This window comes from Eublepharis macularius, chromosome 1, assembly GCF_028583425.1.
Source record: "Eublepharis macularius isolate TG4126 chromosome 1, MPM_Emac_v1.0, whole genome shotgun sequence".
NCBI lineage: Eukaryota > Metazoa > Chordata > Lepidosauria > Squamata > Eublepharidae > Eublepharis > Eublepharis macularius.
The window spans coordinates 30,018,874-30,041,295 of NC_072790.1; the positions used below are offsets into that span (position 1 = coordinate 30,018,874).

General features: G+C 44.2%; 1 protein-coding gene across 1 annotated transcript in view; it reads right to left on the minus strand.

Moving 5' to 3' along the window:
* The window catches only part of COL4A1 (collagen type IV alpha 1 chain), a 185,302-nt gene that overhangs the window by 63,253 nt on the left and 99,627 nt on the right, over positions 1-22,422 (minus strand). Inside the window, exons 14-24 of the mRNA XM_054970138.1 lie at positions 20,997-21,032; positions 20,800-20,859; positions 18,911-18,955; positions 16,791-16,844; positions 15,228-15,269; positions 13,182-13,275; positions 12,866-12,892; positions 10,417-10,581; positions 6,956-7,051; positions 4,333-4,416; positions 1,234-1,304 (exon numbers count right to left, since the gene is read on the minus strand). Of these exons, the coding sequence (XP_054826113.1) occupies positions 1,234-1,304; positions 4,333-4,416; positions 6,956-7,051; positions 10,417-10,581; positions 12,866-12,892; positions 13,182-13,275; positions 15,228-15,269; positions 16,791-16,844; positions 18,911-18,955; positions 20,800-20,859; positions 20,997-21,032 (774 nt within the window). The remainder of the gene's footprint in view (positions 1-1,233; positions 1,305-4,332; positions 4,417-6,955; positions 7,052-10,416; positions 10,582-12,865; positions 12,893-13,181; positions 13,276-15,227; positions 15,270-16,790; positions 16,845-18,910; positions 18,956-20,799; positions 20,860-20,996; positions 21,033-22,422) is intronic.

Consider the following 22,422-nt stretch of genomic DNA (forward strand, 5'->3'; position numbering starts at 1 on the left):
CAAGAGCATTGGAGCAGATACGATTGTAAGGTAAGTGAGAGTCCCGATCAAGAGCATCGGAGCAGATACGATTGTAAGGTAAGTGAGAGTCCCGATCAAGAGCATTGGAGCAGATACGATTGTAAGGTAAGTGAGAATCCCGATCAAGAGCATTGGAGCAGATACGATTGTAATGTAGGTGAGAGTCCTGATCAAGAGCACTGGAGCAGATACGATTGTAATGTAGGTGAGAGTCCCGATCAAGAGCACTGGAGCAGATATGATTGTAATGTAGGTGAGAGTCCCGATCAAGAGCATTGGAGCAGATATGATTGTAATGTAGGTGAGAGTCCCGATCAAGAGCATTGGAGCAGATACGACTGTAAGGTAAGTGAGAGTCCCGATCAAGAGCATTGGAGCAGATACGATTGTAAGGTGAGAGTCCTGATCAAGAGCATTGGAGCAGATACGATTGTAAGGTAAGTGAGAGTGCCGATCAAGAGCACTGGAGCAGATACAATTGTTAAGGTAAGTGAGAGTCCCGATCAAGAGCACTGGAGCAGATACGATTGTAAGGTAAGTGAGAGTGCCGATCAAGAGCACTGGAGCAGATACGATTGTAAGGTAAGTGAGAGTCCCGATCAAGAGCATTGGAGCAGATACGATTGTTAAGGTAAGTGAGAGTCCTGATCAAGAGCATTGGAGCAGATACGATTGTAAGGTAAGTGAGAGTCCTGATCAAGAGCATTGGAGCAGATATGATTGTAAGGTAAGTGAGAGTCCCGATCAAGAGCACTGGAGCAGATACGATTGTAAGGTAATTACATTCCATTCAGATTCAGCTATGGAGGGGAGGGGTCACACCTAGCCTTAATTGTGCACTCCACCTCTTTCATGACTTTTGAAACTGATGTGCATCGACTCCCCCCTCCTCTCACCACTTACATATCTCTGGCCAATTCATACCCTCCATGTATCTGACAAAGACAACTGTGGTTCTCGAAAACTTATGCTACAATAAAGTTGGTTAGTTTTAAAGGTGCTACTGAACTCACCCACAATGAGGCACATTTCTAGTTGAGCATGGACATCCACGTGGACAACGCATGCATCTGAGAGGGCTGTCACTTCAATCCCCAAATAACAAAATGTGACCTTGTCTCCATTCACCTCAACAGAACTTATGGCCTGCACTGGAGTCCAGGAATTCTCTCATGATAGAGAACTAAAACTTAGTTGTGAGGCATCACTTACCGTCACTCCAGGAATGCCGTCGTACCCAGCAATGCCCTTGTCCCCTTTAGCACCTGGGGAGCCCGGAAAGCCTTTCAAAGAAGGGGAAAGAAATTCATTGAACTGAGAAGTGTGAATGGTTACTAACAGTACCGTACAGCAGAGGCTTTGCAAGCAAGTCAACAATGCATTAAAAAAACCACATAAAAGAATAAAAATAAAAGAATAAAAAATAAGAAACAAGAAAAAGTAATAAATAAGAATAAAAAATAATAAATACTGTGACGGATTCATTGTGTTGTTAATAATGGAGAAATTGTTAAAATAGTAAATTGCTTCCTTGTTGAGCACACAATTTTACCACCTTAAAGGTGGTTTCATTCAAATGATCAACAAGAAGAAAGGAGGTATAGAAATCGTCAGATCTGCCAGGATATTTGGTTAAGTTTGGGGTGATAATAGATTTTCCAAATGTCCTCGTAGAATGAGCTATGCAAAAGGACATGTTTGACTGTTTCAACTGTGCCCGATTGACAGAGGCAGATATACTAGGGGCATGGAGTATGTGAGTATCTTCCTTCCAGAAGAACTGAAGGTAACCATAAAGCGGGCCAATGTAAAGGCTCTACGGTATTTAGGGAAATCTAATGTGTACAGCAGGGGTCCACAACGTGGTGCCTGTGGGAAAATTGTGCCTGCTGATACTTTTTGTGGTGCCCGTCAAGTATCTTTAGAAAATGGGTGGGACCAGATGGAGCTTTTGCAAAGCATGGCATCAGATTGGCCATTGGAATATTGATCGGTTGTGCAGTTTTTTAAAAACATTGCTTTGGCAGAAGCAGCTTTGACAGCACGAGGGTCTTCACTGTGTGACTGAAGATGGCAGTTATTTTGTGGTTGGCTCTGCCTCCTGAAGCAGCCATTTTACGGCAGCCATTTTGTTTCTGCACACACCACACTGTCAGAATTCCAAATGTGCCCACAAGCTTAAAAAGGATGGCGACCCCTGGGGCAGAGGTTTTGCTGGGGCAAAATGTTTGCCACAGTTCCTGGCCACCAGAGCAGATTAGTCCCATGATCCGTAGCTATAGGATATAGCTGAAGAGCTATATCCTATATCAGTTGTTTTATTATTTCTCCAGTTTCCAAGAACTCGAGATGCTGAAGAGCTGAGAGGGTAAAACCATAAAGCTGTATTTTCTCCTCAACAGCTCTTACCCACCCTGAGCGATAATTATCTAAGAAAATTAATGAGGTTAATTGGGGGGCGGGGTCATTGCAGCTAGCAAAGACTCTCTCTAGTACTTGCTTTCAAGACTCAGTTCAAAGTTAAAGGGAAAAATATTTGCAGAAGTGATTAAGGTAAACTGCAACTCAAAAACAGTTAAAAGCTTTTAATAACCTAACCCGAGACTTTTTATTTAGTGACATACTCATGCTAGCCACAATCGGTAAAAAAAATACAGAGAATGCTCAGACTAAATTCCTGCATTGAAGCAGAGAGACCTGGCAGGTCTTCCCCACTCATTCACAGGAGTATTTTGGTACTCCGTTGGTTAGTACTGCCATCTTAAGACTTCAATAGACCTAGAACACCGTAACTCTATTTAGGGCTGCAGTGTTAGTGCAGGAATACTTTGCCTTTACAGAAATACAGGAACAAAAATAAAAGGTTGCTAAATGGTATGGCTGTAGCAGAGACATTTACAGAACCGCTGTTATGGAGCTCTTATCTGCAAAAATGGTTGGACTTGCCATGGACAGGGCAGGGGGTGGGGGACAGAGAGAGAATGGGAAACAAATAGCATTTTCTCAGTAGCCACAATATTGTGGCTTGAATTCTTGGATATTACTTTGAATTACTTGGTGTGGTGTGGTTTGCAAGAAAATATTTTTCAACAATATGTTTGTTTTTAAAGACATCCTGTTCAACAGAGCTTCTGCCTGAAATGTTAAAGAGTTCTATTAGAGTTATGCATGACCTCACTCCCTGACATTTTGTGGTCAGCTCCACCTCCTGCGGCAGCCATTTTGTGGCTGGCCCCACCTCCTGCAGCAGCCATTTTGTGGCTGCGCCCACCACCCTTTGTCAGAATTCCAAAGGAGCCTGCAAGCTTGAAAAGGTTGGGAACCCCTGAACTGGCAACAGTCTGCCCTGACAAATGATGTCTGCAATAAATGAATAACAACTATCCATCAGAGCTAGCCATATAGGGCAAGCTCACCACTGATGTGGCTACTTCAATGGCCAACAGGGAAGCTACGATGGAGCAAGCTGGGCTGAGTGGTCTTTTGGACACTGGCAGTACTGCTTGGGGCAGTTCGACTCATCCCCACCTGATGCCGGAACAAGAGGCGGTGATGGGTAAACCTGCATCGTTTGTCTTCCCCACTGGCAAGGTCCTAGGCAAGCAGCAGCCCGCCAAGCACTTTCCCAATAAGTTAAAAGGGCCAAAGTGCCCCTGGGGAGCTTTGAGAAGACATCAGTACCTTGCTTCATGAATCTAGGTATTTACCAATCACAGTACAGATCTCGAAAGGAAGGCTGTTCCTTTGGACTGGATTCTCAGTCCAGCTTTACTGACTATGAATTTCATTCTTCAAAATGGATCGCAAGAAGAGGTATGCATTGTCATGGTTCAACGCTGATGCAGTAGGCCAATAAAATTTAGCACACCCGCTTTGAAGTGCTTATAGAGCTTCCCGGACCGTCGTCAGTCAACATAAACTTGATTTTTAAGGGGCCATCGACAAGTCACCATGCAAATTGGAACACAGTCCTACAATCCCGTTCTCAGCGATCTAAGAAGTGGGGATGGATGCTACTGCAATCACAAGTGAAGGATTCATGGGAACGCAATTAGCGCACCAATGTGCTTGAGAGCCCAAATTCCATTTGTGTAGAAATAACCTGATGTTCTGGTATTCTTGCCACTGACAAGTCTCTGTCCTGATGGAAGCTAGCAGGGAAAATTCACTGACTTCATGGTCACATGTGTTACAGCAGAAGTCAGTTGTGTTCTTTTGCATATGAAGCAATCTGTCGAATCGACAAACGGGAATAAATCTTGTTGGAATTTTCCCTTTGCAACCTAGCGGAGCGCTTATTTTGTGCCTTACCTGGTTCCCCCGGGAGCCCCTGGGGACCTGGTGGTCCGGGAAGGATGGGCACATCACAGGAGAGACAACTTGTGCCCTTTTCACCTGAATGAAAAAACATACAGACATGTTTGAGCAAGATGTCTGAGCAAGATTATTTTTTAAAAACCTGTGGATCACAAGTGGCAGTGCAAGCTTGTATCATCACTCCTATATCCCTGGCCATAACAAAATAATGCGCACAGAACCATCTGCATGCAAAATACTCTTTCCCAATAGCTTGCAAGTGTCCATCTGGTACAGAGCCAAGAGGGACCAGCTCCGCATGCCTTCACATGTAGATGAGAAGAAGGGAATGAATGTTCACTAGCAGACAGGGAGTCATAACTCCAAAGAAACCTGTCCTCCCTGAGCCACGGACAACAGAGTTCTCAGAGAAGCAAGGCTCAGACATGGAGGATGATCTCAAGGTGCACACAGTAGTCCTACGAGACCCAGCCTCACTCGAGTGGAGTTCTGCAAGACCCAACAGGGCAAGTCGCAAACAAGGAGTGGACAATAGCATACACCCTCACACTCAACAGGAGCATTATCAGCCATTGTTGCAATCCCAGCTTTGGGTTGTAGATTGCAGGTGGCTGGTTGTATGTCAATGGGAATTGGCTACACAGTCAACTTGCATTGTGCAGTCAACTTGCACTTGGTTCATCCAGCCCAGGTGAAGCGCTCACATTGCCTGTGGCATTCAGTAGGTACATTCGGGGAGAAGCATCCTTAATGGCAACCTGGGAGTAGCAGAAAGAGAGCGCGGTCTCTTCTCTTGGGTCCTGCACTATGCAATACCCAGCTGCACTTGTGCTTTTCTGGATGGGGGACTTGCTTTCTCAAGACTCATGTTATCCCCCTTACTGACTGGCCATGTGCTCAGTGAAGCCATGGTTTAGAGGACTCTTGCCAGAGCTCCCCACTACCTTACTGTGTAACCTGTAGGCCTGGCTACAGGGTCTTGCCAGGGGGCAGGAGAGGACCAACCTTGCTCCTTCCCACATGTGTTCAATAGTTCATCGTATCTCCCCCATGTTGAACTGACTGTATTGTGCTCAGTGATGACATCCCGGAGTGGAGGTGTAGCTGGGACTGGCATCTACTTAGCATTATCATATGAGTATTCTAAGTACAATCCAAAATGGCAGCTCCATATGGTACAGCCCACTAGCCCTTCAACAAACGCAGCTGCTATACCAACTAGCAGTCAAGTATCTGGACCTCATCCAGAGTTTCCAAAAGAGTACTTGGATCCAAATCACAAGTCACAGTGAGACAAGAAGGTAGCTGACTTTATTGCTCCTTGGACTACCATATAAAGGGCCAGAGATACCATCCAGAAATGACGGACCAACATATAGGCTGCTTCCACACATGTTGGATAATCCACTTTCAATACTCTTTAGTGAACATTTGGAACTGCTTTTCCATGTGTGGAACAAAAAATCCACTTCCAAAGGATTGCTAAAGTGCATTGAAAGTGCATTATTCAAGGTGTCTGGAAATGGCCATAATTAGAGATGCCAGCCGCAAACAATGAACTGGACAGACACACAACCAGAGATGCCATCCACAAACAACAGACCAACACGTGACTGGACGCCACCCACAAACAATGGAATGACCCCTTTGGGAAAGAGAAATAATTGGTATTGGCACTGATTGTAGGCTGTAGTGTTCTATACAAGGCTCTGATCCAGGAGCTCAAGTGGATGAAGTTCAAAAGCACAAGCTCCTTTCCCAAAGAGTGCCTCCTCTGCCCAGGCTTCCACTCCATCAGTCACTACTGGCTCCGGTCCACTGGTGCCCGGTCTCTAGGCATCTACGCCAACAGGAGCCACTGGAGCCGCCCCTGAGCTGGCCAGAACCAAGCAGTCACCTCCCAGATCAGAGCAGGAGCTTAAGGAGCCAGGAGCTGTGCTGATAAGATGCTACTCCAACAAGAAGAGCTCATCAGAGGCAGAAGTGGCTGAAGAGAAAGCTGGTGAAGGCACATCTCCTGGTGTGCTCGCCACTGTAGCTGGCCTCTACTCCCTGAGACATATCACGGTGGTGTTAGGTGACAAAACCCACTTGTGACCCAAGAACAGGTTACATGCAGACTGACATGCTGGCAGCCCAACATGGCCTCAACTGAGCAGAGACAGAGCACCTAGGAATGGGTCCAACCACTGCTGAGTCATGGGGAATGAAGTGCAATAAACTTTGGACCTGGTCCAGAGGAGGTGCCATGTTCCCAGGCTAGGAGTTTATGTCCTTTCTACAGGGTTTGGGCCCCATAGTGCTGGCTCGGCTTAGATCCAGGCTGAAACAATTGCCACGGAAGGCCAGTTCCCAGACCAAGGGCACCCTGCCAGAACCTCTTGGCCCATCTTGCTCCTGGCTGTCTGTGGCTCACTAGGAACTCTCCCAGTAAGCAGAAGGGCCAGTCTACCCATGAATGCCAATATGATTCTGTCCAGCCCTTTTCATAAAACAGCCTTTCCTTCTTTTGCCCGAAACTCCCTTCAAGCATAAAATAAAGGTAATCTCACTATATATTTTTGGACAGACAAGAACATAGAACTAGGAAAATCACAACCAAGGTCAACGGTGTTACCTTTCTCTCCTCTTTCTCCCAAGAAGCCTTGCTGGCCAGGGACGCCCGGAGAACCCGGATCGCCAGGGAACCCAGGCTGACATCCGAGAATTCCATCTGCAATTTGAAAATAAGAAAGAAGGACACGGTTCCGACATGTCAAGGCAAAGACTTAAGACCTTTGTCGCTCAGAGGAATCCGAGTCATCAACACGGACAGCTACAAGCAAGAATAAGTAGCAAATCCTTTTTGACTGATCGGAGTCGTGTGAAGATGTGAGGGGTAATCCCTTCTTGCCCGAGGCTAGGTCACACAGCACTTTTCTCCCATACCCAAGCCATTCAGATGATGCTCCGATATGCACCTTTATGACATAACATGCAAAGTGGCAGGTCACAGATGCTCTATGAAGCTACCTTGATGATGTCACTGGCTTGAAACTGGCTGTTGCAACTAAAAAAACCCACACTGCTGGCTAGGGACATGCAAAGGGGGAGCAGGGAAGGGGGTGTGGCTCAGAGGTGGAGCATCTGCTTGGCAAACAGAAGGTCCCAGGATCAATTCCTGGCATCTCCAGTTAAAATCATCAGGGAATAAGTGATGTGAAAGACCTTTTCCTACTTGGGCCCCTGGAGAGCAGCTGTCAGTTTGAGAAGACCAGACCGAGCCAATCCCTTCCTTTAAACCCACCAACTTGATTCTATCCAGTGCTTTTTTTCTGGGGCTACGTAGGGCTACGCATACCCCTAAACTTTTTGTGAATCTAATGGGAGAAAGTAAAAATTTTAAAATTTTGGAATTCCCGCTAAACCAACTCCAACTGAGAGTACCCTTAACCTTTTTTTTAAAGAAAAAAAGCACCGATTGTATCCAACAAGATTGGCTGGAGGAGCCCTAAACATCCACTGAGCCATGGTCAGGAAAAGCTGCCCTTCCATGTTCAGAACTAACTGGCTGGATGCACGTCTTCTTGGCTATGAAGCTTATGAGGCAGCCTCTTAATCCACAACTCAAACTAAGCCTACAGATGAGTAACTGAAATGAACACCAAGTCTCCCCCCCCCCACACACCCCTTTCTAGTAACCACTAAAGTGGCATAGCCATTTGGTCTGTGATGGCACTAAACCAATTATTAAAAATGAAGGGGCTGTGTGTACTTTATTGCAATTATTTTCCCAGTTTTTTTGGCAACTGTACTGATGCCATTTACTGAATCCCATTTGCAGTGCAGTCCTGTCTTTTTGTTTAATTTTAATTTAATTTATTAGATTTATATTCCGCCCTCCTACACCAGCAGGCTCAGGGCGGATCACAATTTACACACAAGTTTGTTTCGCACCTTTCCTTCAAACTCATACTTCTGTGGGATTAGCAAATTTTAGTAGAGACTTTGGATCAATTATGTAATCATGAATTTACACTAGTAAGAGACGCAAAATGTATTTTCTATGCATGTTTTAAATAACTAGTCTCCGCAGGGCCTCTCTGCCTATATACCAAAGAAGAGGGGAGAAGTTTAGCCTTCAGGAGATAGATAACTGGACATTCCTGTGATGCAGAGGCAGGGGTAGAGACAAAGGAAGAATTATGAGTTCTCCCCCCACCCCTCCCGTTGGAGAGGTGTGTGTGCGCGATGCTGTCACGAGAGTGAGAAATGGAGAATAGCCAGTCTAAAGGTATAAAAAGATCAGATGCTTATTTTGAATGTGACTTTCGTTTCTCCAAAATGATGTCATGAGCCCTTAAAAGTAGCATGTGCTCCTTTGTTCTCTGGTACACTCTGAGCTCACTTGTAGCCTGTACCCTATTTGCAAATATACGTTGTTCTTTACATCAGACCTTGTCTGTCTCATCTCTCTTTTGCTCGGCGAATTGGAAGGAGCAAGGGGGAAGGCACTTTTGTGCAACACTTCCCTCCTTCGCCTTTTGTTTGAGGGAGCTGGGTTTTTTTAGGATTAGAGGGGGGAAAGTTTTTGGAGATTCCACTAGGGTTGCCAGCTCCAAGTTGGGAAATTCCTGGAGATCTGGAGGGTGAAACCTGGAGAAACCTGGAGAAAGTGGGTTTTGGGGAGGGAAAAGACCTTGGCATGGCATAATTCCATAGAGTTCACCCCCCAAAGTAGCCATTTTCTCCAGGTGAACTGATCTCTGTGGCCTGGAGACCAGTTGTAATTCCGGGAGATCTCCCGCCACTACCTGGAGGCTGGCAACCCTAGATTCCACATTCCTCTAACAGCTCCAGCTCAAGAGAGAGAACAGCTCGCTTACCATCGTTTAAAAAGCAGTAAACAAAGCTATGGCCACACATCCCGGTTTGCAACCTTGAGTTTAGGTCAAAATCCAAATAAAATACTATTTGGGAAAAAAAAAGCTTTGCTGATGGAATGAAGCTGGAGAGGCAGGCCTGCCCCCCCTCTGCTCCTGCTGCAGCCCACAGAGCCCCCCTCTCCGAAATTCTGCTTCTCATGAGTCAAGGGGGGCAAAGTAAGGTTCTGCAGAGGGAAGGGGAAATGGGCAAAAATCGCCCTCTCCTCTTTCACTGCTGGGTTTTATTTTTTAATTTATACCCCACTTTCCTCCTCAATGGAGAATCAAATCAGCTTAGCACATTCACCCCTTCTCCATTTTATTCTCGCAACATAGTGTTATGAGCCTGGGCCTAGTGAAGCCTAGTGGCTCTGGGGAAGCCTGCACTAAGGTGACTGCAGGGCCTACATTTCCCAGGTTCCCTTCGGCCCCTGTGATTGGGTAAGAGGGGATTCTGAGGGAATATTGCACCAATAGGAAAGTAGGGGGATGGTGCCTGAGAGAAGGGAGAGCTGAGGAGAGACTGCTGCAGACAGAGGGATCCCTCATTCCAAAAGAGTGAGACAGTTAAGAACAGTCTAGTTAAATGCGTTTTTGAACACCAGTTCTTAATAAACCTTTTAAATAAAGTTCCTTACTATTCTCCCTGGGTCCTCACGCCTCATTCGGTCACACAATAAATCAAATCTACTGGGAAAGAGTAAACAGAAGGGCTCCCTTCCAAGGAAACCTGTACCAGAGTGGTGGCAGCCTACAGAGAGCTTCCCTGGATCTCAACCTGCTGTGACAGGTAGGTTAGGCTGAGTGTGTGTGACTAGTGCGAGGTCACCCGGTGAGCTTCCATGGCAGAGCTGGGATTCAAAACAGGGTCTCCCAGCTCGTACTCTGACATTAACCACTACACTATGCTGCTGGCTCGTCATGTTGGTTGTCATAATGCTGGCAGGATGGCACCTTTGGATCGAACCATTGTTGTTTAGTAATGGACCTATGGGTAGAAACTGGAAGATGGCATGGATGAAAATTCCTCTCCCCCATGCTACCATCAAGCTAAAATACCACCCCTTGTGATTGATTTTAACTTTAAAAACAAATGTAGAAGGTATTTTTCTTTTTATCTGAATTCTTTCTGTACATACAAAATTGTATATTGTGGGTAATCGGATTGACTTGCCTGCAGTGCCAGGAGGCCCCGGAGGCCCCGGTAAGCCAGGAGGGCCTTGGACTCCGTCTCTTCCTTTTGGACCAAACAATGGAAGTCCAGGGGGGCCCCTGTCCCCCTTTTCTCCTCTCTCACCAGGAAATCCAGGAGCCCCTATTATCCCTGGGCTGGGTTGTCCTTAAGAACAAGAACATGGAGAGAAGAAGGCATGGATGAAAACCAGCACGAAAGAAAAAAGCAATCGACCAAGAAGATTACAGTATACTGATGGCAACCATCACCTCTACCACTTACAGAAGGAGCAGTCACCAAAGCAGCAGTGGGAAAAAAGTTAGATGCTGGACAAAAGCTTTTCCCTGAAACCAACCAACCCAAGCCACAGCAAAATATGGTTACTTTTCAGAGCTATTGTCGAAGGCTTTCACGGCCGGAGAACGATGGTTGTTGTGGATTTTCCGGGCTGTATAGCCACGGTCTTGGCATTGTAGTTCCTCACATTTCGCCAGCAGCTGTGACTGGCATCTTCAGAGGTGTAGCACCAAAAGACAGAGATCTCTCAGTGTCACACTGTGGAAAAGATGTAGGTAGGTAATTTATATCTATTCAACCCCACCTTCCTGAGTAGATATAAATTACCTGCCAACATCTTTTCCACACTGTGACACTGAGAGATCTCTGTCTTTTGGTGCTACACCTCTGAAGATGCCAGTCACAGCTGCTAGCGAAACGTCAGGAACTAGAATGCCAAGACCACGGCTATACAGCCTGGAAAATCCCCAACAACCACTTTTCAGAGCGGCTGCTAGTCCCAGTGCACAGAAATAGACACTGGTTGAGTGCCCACGGGAAGCCGGTTCTGTGCTATGCCAGTCTGCCATGGCAATCTGCCCCCAAAGGAAATTCCCCCCTCGCCCCAAATAACATGGTGGAATTGGTGGAAGTTTATGGGGAACTGCTGAATGCAAAAAGTCTGCCATGTGGAGCAGCCTCCAAGAGTTTTGAGTTCAAAAGCTATGACCCCACTCAAGAGGAGGCTGCATTCAGATGCTGCATGTAACTAAGGTTAAAGAAAAATGTGGCCCAACACCACTTTTGGTTTGCTGCTTCTTAAACCACAAATCAGAGTTACTTTATTTTGGATACCGGTAACACGGAAACAAGCATGCAGGTTAAGCACACAGGTTAACTGGAGCTAGTCCACACACACACACACCCCAGTTAGGGTTGCCAGTCCCCTGGAGCCCAACCCGGGGGGTGGGGGATTTGGGGAGTTTGCAAGAGTGCCTTGTACTCACAAAAAGTGTGCGCATGCTCCAGAGTTCTTCCTTGTCACACCGGGAATGATGTCATTCTGGTGTGACAAGGAAGAGCTCTGGACTGCATTCCTGCACACACCGGAGCTCCTGGGCCCATTTCCCACACTCCCCCACCCCCCATCTGCTGGGTGAGCAGTGGCAGCGGGTGGAGGCTGGGAGCAGGGGATCCCCTGATCCCACGGGGGGGTGGGGACTGGTAACTCTACACCCTGCCTATGTCACATCTGAACCAGAGTTGGTGTTTAGCCATGATCAGTGGTGCAAGAAGGGAGGGTCATACACTCGAAGAAGCAACAAGCAAAGTTTTGCACATTTGTCCTTAACTGTGGTGAAATGAAGCTGAACATGACCTCTGTTTGACGTGACAGCGAAGACAATGACTAAGCAATTGATAATGTAAAATCACAACACACTAAGGAGACCTATAAGCTGTTTATTCTCATTTTATTTATTTTAGATCGAAACATCTGGTCTATCAATCTTATCTACAGTTGCAGAGCAAACGCTAGAAGATTCTGAAGGCGGAGCCTGGGGAAGGTTGTGATATCACTTCTTGCTGACACACTAGAATTTTCCCTAATATCCATGGTAAGACCACATAAACATGGGAAATCACTATGGGGCACATTTTCCAGCCATTCTTTGTTCCACCTCTCAGTTTCTTGAGGATGGAGGACTGGGCAAAAGGGCAGGGGTTTACCCACTGCAGGCAGGCAAATGACAAGTCTATTCTTATCAGCAACTTAATCTGTAATCAGTGATTTAATCTGTAATAAAATCAAGAATGGAAAAATCGAGTAAGTTATTTAGCAAATGTAACTACCATATAGTGAACATTCTACAAAAGCGACAATCCTGAGCGGATTTTAGTAATACCAGGCATAGAAAACTTGTGCATGGCAGTGGAAGAAGAAAGCAACATTACAGGATATTCTATGAAGTATTTAATTTGTTATCTTAGTATACTACAGGGTTATAAAAGTTATCTATGTATGTGACTTTATCAATATTTGATAGGGAGAGAAATATAAAGCTGTAGAAGTGGTGGTTGTGTTGAAACTAAAAAAAAATTGGTATCGAAGACGTTCTTGAATTTAAGCAGAGAGGTAAGATTCCTCCTCAAGCAAACGCATCACTAGTCTCACCTGGAGGACCAGGAACCCCAGGAAAACCTGCAAAACACAAACAAAGGAATGTTAGAAGTCCATCTTTGAATTGGCCTTGGCACTCAGTGTGCAGGCAGGTTGTGTTCTAGAAAGCCCTTGAGATGGTCAGCCAGAATGGGAAGTCACAGTTTTTTTCTACAACCAGCTCCCTTTCAGCATGGCAAAACAGAATTACCAAAAAAAAAAAACCCCAAGAGAACAACTATTGTTTACAATCTCACCAGCAATGCCCATTAAAGCATAGCATTACTTTGTAATTCCAAGAGGCAGGAAACTAAAAGAAAGGAACGGGTACCTTTGAAACCTGGCTCCCCTTTTTGACCTGGGGGTCCTGGAGGGCCCGGATCTCCCTTTTCCCCAAACAGTTCCACATCTCCTGTACCGATAACCTGAACAAAAGGGAAACGGGCAAGAAAGAAGGAAATTCAAACCCCTCAAACTGGTAACAGTAATGAACATTTTCCTACGTAGACTTTGTTTGCTTCGTTCCCTTGGAATTCAATCAAGGGTATGCAGATTGCAGTTACAATCTGCCATGGGATGGTGTATCATATATGAAATTTTGGTCATCTGCTCCAGGTTAGTAAATTCCTGGAGATTTGAGGGGTGGAGCCTGGGAAGGGACTTCAGTGAGGTGTAATGCCATAGATTCGACTGTATAAGCCATCCATTTTCTCCAGGGGAACTGATCTCTGTTATCTGGAGATCAGTCGTAATTCCAGGAGATCTCCAGGCCCCACCTAGAGGCTGGCAACCCTGGTGATTCGAGGCTGACGAGGGATTTTTCTCATCACATCTGGAAGTAATCTCAGTTATCTGTATGAGATTAGATGAAAACAGCCCTCGTGCAGATGTGTGAGATGGGACAATGTCTTGTCTCTCCCAAGCAACTTCTTGGGCCATTGAGAATCCTACTCTTCAGCCAGTGAGTCTGCAATTTCTTCAAACAAAAATTTATTGAGGAGAGAGAGAAGCCCAGCAGATAAGAATAAAAGACTGCCTTAACTTCCCTAATCTGTGAAAATGCATAATTTGTGAAATCTTCAGACACAGTTATTAAACCATTAATTTGAGAATAACTTCAGTCAAATGTTCTGAGGGCTACATATTCTGAGTCTAGCAACCTTTATTAGTCACTCCTGCATGGGAAAAAATATGTTTGCACCACATAAAGCCACAAACGCACTGACTGATAGCCCCAAACTTAAGAAGCACGCCCGGCAAGTTCTTTCATATAATGAAGTGGTCATTGTTTAACTATTATTGCTTTCTAATGACAAAAAAGTTGGCTGTTGTGCTATACATTAACAAATCAAATGTTTCAAGGGGAATCAGTTGGAAAAACTTACGCCCTTTATAAATTTCAGATTTACAGACCTATAAGTAGACCTACAGAAAATAACCCTGCATTGTGTTGTTACACTGTTACGTTGTTAATTATTTGGTTAACTAAACTGAATTAAAAAAAAAGAAAGAAAATAACTCTTAAATCATATTTTAAAAAGAAACCGTCTCAACTGGATCAAAACAGGTAGATAGGGCCTTTCTAAAAATGTTACTGCAAAGAACTTGCCACTTTAGAGTCCAGGTTTTAGTAGAATGGCTGAACTCTGGTTCAGAACTCTAAGTATTGTTGAGATTCCAGCCTATTGAAAAAATGTGCTGCCCAAGTTAATTGGTAACACCTTCAGAGCAGTCTCTGTTTCCTGGAGATTTGACCTTGAGAGACTGTTTCACAATCTACACATCCTATGAAGCAGAAACGTCAATTAACAGCTTTGCCCTGATTGGCTCTTGAGTTTCGGCATGATGTTAAGCTATTCTATTCTATTCAACATGTGAGAGAAGCTGGAAGCTCGATGCTATTCATTTCCTTTAGCATGCCTCATGTCGCATGGCGTGAGAGAGGGCTTACATTCTGTGAACGGGTGAAGAGCAATTGAAGATGCCAACCAGAGATGCTAGATAGCTAGCTCCGTAAGTTTTAGAAAGGCGGGTTTTTATGTAGGAACAGTGAGGTTTCTTGTTTTATGTCTGTTGCCTGTGTTTGAGTGCTTTACGCCTTGCAACTTTCAAGTCAATAAACGTAAGTTTTATTTCAGCCTGTGTGTGGAGTTTATAGCGTGACATGGGTACACTTCAGAACAAACCTAGAGACTGAAAAGTCTCACAAATAAAAAGAAACAGGTACTTCCCTCCTGCCTGACTGTTGGTGTGGCTATTATCACTGCCCGAAGTTAGGAGGTTGGGGGGAACCTGGTTTATATAGTGACCAAGGAAATAGCATACTGTGGTTATACTTCAAGCATATATTCCTTGAAATATAAGGTTTTACACTCACAATTCCTGGAGGGCCTGGGAGACCAGTTACACCCTTATCTCCCTGAAAAAGGAAACAGAGTACATTTTTAAACAGATCAAAGGAAACTGTTCTTACACAATCCAAAATAAAACAGAAGTCCAGTGACACCTTAAGGACTAGCAACGTTGATTTCAATATGAGCTTTCATGAGTCACAGCCCACTTCTTCAGACATACGAAGGGAAAACCATTCTGAGAATTCTTCTTAGGAGGAAGATCAGTGGTGGTGAGGGGAATCAAGGCAGAAAGGTTTGGTGCGAACTCCTGCATGAACCTTTCAACATATGTATTTGTAACCAAAAAATGTTCGCTTTGTTGCAAGCCCACCAAAGATGATAAAATGTTCCTTCATGCTGTTCACATTCCCAACATTTATTTGAGATACCTTTAACCATTTTTGTCATTTTGTCTGGAGACATGTACCACTGATACATTATCATTATATAGAAATTCTGCTTGAGAGTGGAACTCAAAAGTAAATGTGAGGCCTTTTCATGACGTTCTTAAATGTTCCTGTTTGAATGTTATACTAGTTTGTTGTTTATGTTTGTTATGTTTATATACCCCAGAAAATTTATGTTTATGTTCGTTCTTTATGTTCGTTATTGTCATGGGCCAGTTTGGGCACACTGGAAGTGAGGAGTCCTCAGAAGGAGAGGAGCCTCGTGTAGCCAGCCCTGACTCAGCAGAAGCCGGTGATCAGGAAGAACAGCTGCTGGCTAATCAAGAGTCCACAGCCAGCAGCTGAGCCAGCTCCAACACCACCAGTAAAGCCCAGCCTCCAGTTGCCCAAAGTCCTTAGTCAGCAGCTGAGTCAGAGGCACCCATGCCCTCCAGCTCCAACACCACTGGTGAAGCACAGCCAAGGATGCCCAGACCTCCAGCCTCTCACCCAGAGAGCGCCGCAGACAAAAGCAGCGGGTGGAGCTGCAGGAGAGGCGGCAAAGTACACGCCTCCTGGCCAGATGCCAGCTGCTTGTTGAGAGCGATGAGGAGTGAGCACAGGATAGCTCCCAAGCAGCTGGCTGCAAGCCCAGCCTGTCTATAAAACCAGCCACAGAAGACCAGAAGCCGTGGAAGCAACGTGTCAGAATCCTGCTCTGACTGGGACCACACTGCTGAATCTTGCCTTGCTGTGTGACCCCTGGACCGTTCCTTGACCTTGCTTCTGGATCGCCCTGGCTCTGACTGGTAACTGACCTATGGACCTCCTGACTTGACTTTTGGATTTTGGACTTTGGACTTTGTACTCACCCTTGGCTTTGGACTTGTGCTCTGACCTCAGACCGAACTTGGACAACTCTGCTTGGGCTGTCCTAGCCCACAACAGTTATGTTATGTTTATGTACCCCAGCAAATTCCACAGCTCAGCCATATTTCTACAACAAAGCCCAGCTGTGAGATAAACAACAAAGGTAAGATTTCTGTACCTGCAGTTTGTATAGTCAAGCTTTAATGGCAATATTGCTCCATTCTGCAAGTTAAACACCTACAAAGATACAACAGGTTTTTAAAGGTATGTCTTCAAAATATATGTACTTACTTTAAGGCCGTCAGCACCAGGTAATCCCGGAAATCCTGGTTGGCCACTAAATCCCTAGAAAGAGAGCAGAAAAAAATTGCAACAAAATTCCCTGTTAATGCAACAGAGACAAATGTTGCTTTTGTAGTAACAAATGTTCTCACACAGAGTATGAATACATTTTATTTGGGAAATCAGACTAAACCTGAACTCCAACTCAAAGGTTGGGTTGGAAGCATACTCCATGAACCAAAACTGAACCAGAAGAAAATCTCTCCTAAACACAAAAATAGCAATCGGATCAAAATAAGTGGTCAATAACCAGAAGTCCATAAAGACTGTTCAGTTCTGGCAGGAAGTCAAAAAAGAGAGTTCCCAAAGATGGGAAGGTAGAGGAGAAGAGAGAGAAAGAGAAAAACAGAAGTGATAATTCTGGATAAGAAGTTCTTCCAAACTTGATCCATATATTAGCTTGGATCCCATGGGAGATTTCCACAAAGGGGGAGATTTTTTGCCAATCGTCTTCCCACCCCAAACTGTCCTCCTGGAGCAGAATTTCTCGGGTACTTTAGGCTGCAGCGAGAAGAGAGAAGCAGGGAAGAGTTGCTCTCTGGGCAGAAATCCCTTCTTTTAGCAGAAATCTCCAGCGGATCGAAGCCATTCCAGATAAAAGAAAAACAATCTAACCAAATGGTGGCCTGATTTGGAATTTCTCACTACTTATTTCCCAAATGATGAACTAAGGACAAAATGCATTGTGATGTGGAAGATCTACATTAAAAAAAATGTGCCAATTAATTCAGATTATGAGTCTAAACTCCTCAGAGTAATCAAATTCCAAGAAGCAAGAGAAAACATCATCCACAAACATACTACCTTATATGCTATCTCGAGAAGAAAAAGACCAACATATTGTTGCCAGAAAGAAAGATTGAAAGACCTCATCCTATGGAAAATGGTATTAATGGCTAATACGGTTTAGGAGTGTATAGGAATTTCAGTTGATATAGTTGTGCCTTTGAATAAGCTATTTGTCCAGAATGGAATCATAGTTTGGTAAAGGCTTAAATTTGAAATGGAGGTATAACCTGGGGATACCCGCTAACTGAAAACAAAACAAAAATTCTAAACAATACAAGTTTTGAACGAGGCAATTCTAAACAATACAAGTTTTGAACGAGGTTAGAAGTTCTAACTACAGAAGTTCAAGATTGAAGGCAATTTACGGAATTTGCAAGTTATTTGCCTAAAATCAATATGGACTTTATTTTTTTGTATGTGGCTATTGTAAATATTGGATATAGATCACTTTATATTTAATTTGTAATCATTTGTCAATGTGTCTTTGTTGTTACGATAGTATGCTTGTGTAGGAGATATTGTATAAAACACTTTGGCTAAACCTTGTTTTTAATTAGCCTGTTTTTACGGTGGGTTGTTTATTTTGTTTATATTCTATCCCTCCATTCTCCTTTCTCCATCTCAATGAGATTTCTTCCAACAAAGTCAACGGGCTTCAACTGGAGTAACTCTGCATAGGATAGATCCAGAGGAGTTAGCCATGTTAGTCTGTAGTTGCAAAATAGTAAAGAGTCCTGTAGCATCTTTAAGACCAACCAACTTTATTGTAGCATAAGCTTTCGAGAACCACAGCTCTCTTTGTCATCTGTCGAAAGGTAAGTATTCCAACGTAACTTTTCCTGTATTTTATCATGTTACTCATTTTATAGGAGTTACATCAAAAGTTTCTGGCATTAACTGAAGCCTTCAGGATTTATGATCAAAACTCACCCACCTGACGCTCAATAAGCATCCTAATTATGTGGCCTGCCTAAGACCACAAACCCCGGGTTGGGGGGGGGGGGCACAGTACATGACATCTACATGGGAAACGGATCTGAACAGCTTTAGACTGGAGTGGCTGAACTAAGTAAATGGAACAGTTTTACAAAATTAGCAATACCTGAAACATGCTGGCGAGCTAAAAATACTAAGGAATGTTAACGGGAACTAGAACAAACCCCTATTTTGAAGGTGTTTGTTCTAGCTTGTTAGTCCTCCAAAATCAGGCATTACCAAAGAGTAATCTCTAAGAAGGATATAAAACACGGACAATAGAGAAGATAAAACAAAATACATACAGTGTTTCCCTTTTCTCCATCCTCTCCATCTTTTCCAGGTCTTCCCTGTAACATAAGAAGTTTCATTTTACTTGGTCAAAAGAGAATCTGTGAGACCAAATGTTAAAGTCACAAAATTATGCACCAGGCCAAGATTTTTTTCCTTCCAATGGATGGTGAGAGGCAGCTGGAATGCTGCAGTACCATCCGGGTGGGTCTGTCCTGCAATAGTCCTCACATGTCCTGCTATGCTTATACCTCCCATCCCTTGAGCACTGGGGAGGGAAAACCCAATCTGGGCACCTCCTCCCAGGAAGCATCTGATTGGTGGAACAATCCGCCAGCACTGCTGCTTTCAGAGAGCTGCGGATCCTGTTAGTTGTAAGAGTTCTCCCTACTTTTTTAAGCCGATAGGCAGTATGGTGTAGTGGCTAGAGTGACAGACTAGAATCTAGGCAGCTCAGGTTTAATTCCCTGCTCTGCTATGGAAGCTTGCTGGGTGACCTTGGGCCAGTCACACACTCTCAGCCTAGCCTACCTCACAGGGTTGCTGTGAGGGGGGGAAATGGAGGAGGGAATCATGTAAGGTTCTTTGGGTCCCCACCGGGAAGAAAGGCAGGGCATAAACATAAGTATTTTTTTTTCAAAAATGCCAAATGTCACTTCCAAGGAAGCTGTCCATTTTTTTCTGGTTCTAAATTGTAACATTTCTACCCATCTATGTTCTTTCATTCGTCTGTTTAAAATTTCCCCCAAACAATTTAAGAGCCAAGCTACAAGTGACGAATTACACTTGCCTGGCAAGGGAACAGACTCACGTGTATTCCTCCCTGTTCACTTGCCATTCACTTACTCTCCACTCTCCACAAGTGGAGCGCGAGTGAATGGCAAGTGAACAGGAAGGAATACACATGAGTCTGTTCCCTTGCCAGGCAAGTGTAATTCGTCACTTGTAGCTTGGCTCTGAGTTTCAGCCATGAATGATTATTCTTCATTTGGAAATCATGAGGATCTACCCTAAGAACAAACTCGCGCATGTGCACACACATACATATCCAGGGCTTTTTTTCTGGGAAAAGAGGTGGCGGAACTCAGGGGGTTGCCCTCAGAGAAAATGGTCACATGGCTGGTGGCCCCGCCCCCTGATCTTCAGACAGAGGGGAGTTGAGATTGCCCTCCGCACCGCTCAGTGGTGCGGAGGGCAATCTCAACTCCCCTCTGAAGATCAGGAGGCGGGGTCACCAGCCATGTGACCATTTTCAAGAGGTTCCGGAACTCCATTCCCCCGCATTCCCTCTGAAAAAAAGCCCTGTACATATCTATCCCTGTGTCTGTCTATCATCTCTATATCACTATCTCTGTCTCTATGTCCAACTAGGGCATATCTGGACTTTTCTACAGAATCTCACAATCTCTGAGTCACTTCATAAAACTAGGAATAAAGAATGTGATTTGACAACTTGATCCTAAGAACAGTTGCTTCTACAAATAAATGCTTTGGCTGTGACAACAACTGGGTTGCAGCTTCTTGATGTTGCTGACAGATGCCGCTGCTGGCTTGTGCCTAGAGTTCCATCCGTCTAGTATAAATCACAGCCCTAATTTAAAAAGATGCTTCACCTCCACTTGACTTGACCAATTCATGTTAAGAATTACGTGATCCTTTGAGTAAAGAAAAGCTGACTTGGGAATGATTTTTTTCCAGTCCTTTCAGTGATACTCAAGTCTAATTCTGTACCTAGAAGGAAGGTACTAGGCAAAGGCCCTCATGCTCTCAAAAAGGGTGGGTTTTTTTTACAATGGTGATGCATTATTTCCATAAACAGAAAAATTACCTGTATTACCTGTAGTACACATATTTAAACCTTACTGCAAAAACAAATGGATGAATAAATATCACGCATACGTACCCGTGGACCTGGTTTCCCGGGTTCACCTTTGTCCCCTTTGACGCTTATGCTTGGTGATCCCTTTTAAAAAATATATCAATATTGACATTAAACATGTTTCATTGCTAATTTTTTTCTAAAACACCCCCCCCCCAATCAATCCCTCAAGATGCCTTCATATCGTAAGATGAGCAAACAAGAGGCTTAATGTTACTTACTGGATATCCGGGATCTCCCTTTTCACCAGGATCCCCCTGTTAGAATCAGAAAATACAGCAGGTGAAAACACAGCAGGAGAGCAGTGTTGTGGGACTTCACTGCCCTCTCTGTCCTCCCTCCAGCCTACACCTGCATATCACAGTGTACTGTAGTCGGGCCATATACTTGGGCCAGCTGCTAAGTGCCTGGGGGAAGATTTTCTATGGCTATTGATTTTCAGTGAAACTGCAAGAAAGGATAAAGCTGAGAATAGTAGATGTTCCTTTGCTTTCTGAGTCATACATCAATGAAGAATTTTTTTAAAAAAATGGGAGAGAGAAGTATCCAGAATTCTGGAAGTTGTTGGCTGTGTACAGTTCCCTAAGCAATGCCTACTTACCCATACACAGTCAATAATTCTCAGTTCCCTCCCACCCTTGCAGTTCCATTTCCTACATGGCTTGTCTATTGCCTGCCATGTTTTGATTCATCTCCCTTGCACTTAGCATATACCCCTTTCCTTCTCTGCTTTCATGTCCCAACCTCTCTGCCCATAAATAGTCCAGTACCAACTCTCTTCCTTTCACATCTTCACTGCACCATTTTCAGGATGTGTCTCAGAACTCAGGGCCTACCCAGATACTTAACAGGAACATGCCAAATCCTTACCCATCTCACCTCCCCAACTCATTACTTCCTTAATCCAGTGCTGGGCTGGAAGGAAATCACAGGGGCAGTGGATACGGTGGGAAGAAAGGCAAGAAGAATTCAGCTGCCCTCATTCATGTTTTTTTTTTAATGTTAAAATGAAAAACGCACAACTGCCCCCACTTTATGAGTGGAGGGTATATAGCTAGAGGAGACAGGGCTACCTAGAAGCCAGAGGGTCTGCTTCTTACTGTGTATGTGTCAATATATTGCGGCTGTGCAAATGCCAAAACATTCTACACATGCATGACATTTTATACAGGCAAAATGGGTAAAGATGGATGGCATGAACTTGCTTACCCCCTCCTCAGTTACTGTGTGGTAATGGCAGTGTAACGAGCTTTTTCCCGTGTCTGAACTAAGCTTCCACTTAGCCAAAAGAAAGCTGTATCTTTCTCTTGGAAAGCTTTCAGCAATTAGTTTTCAGACCTGTCAAACAGCTAAATTCTTTGAACCACCTGTTTATTAGTATGTTTATTTTATATAGGGTTCAGTATTGCTTTGCAGCCCCTTATCAAGCACACAGACACCTATCTAGAGTTTATTGAAAATACACCCTAGTTTTTTAATGAAGCAAGTAATTAAAATATAAACGGTTATTAATATAAATCCTATAAAAACAGAACACAGAAAGGCAATGAGAAATAAGTTTGCTAACATTTCCTAATTAATTCTAAGTTTAACATGATCAATGTTTCTATGAAATGCATAGGTAAAGATAAATTCTCACCTAAATTC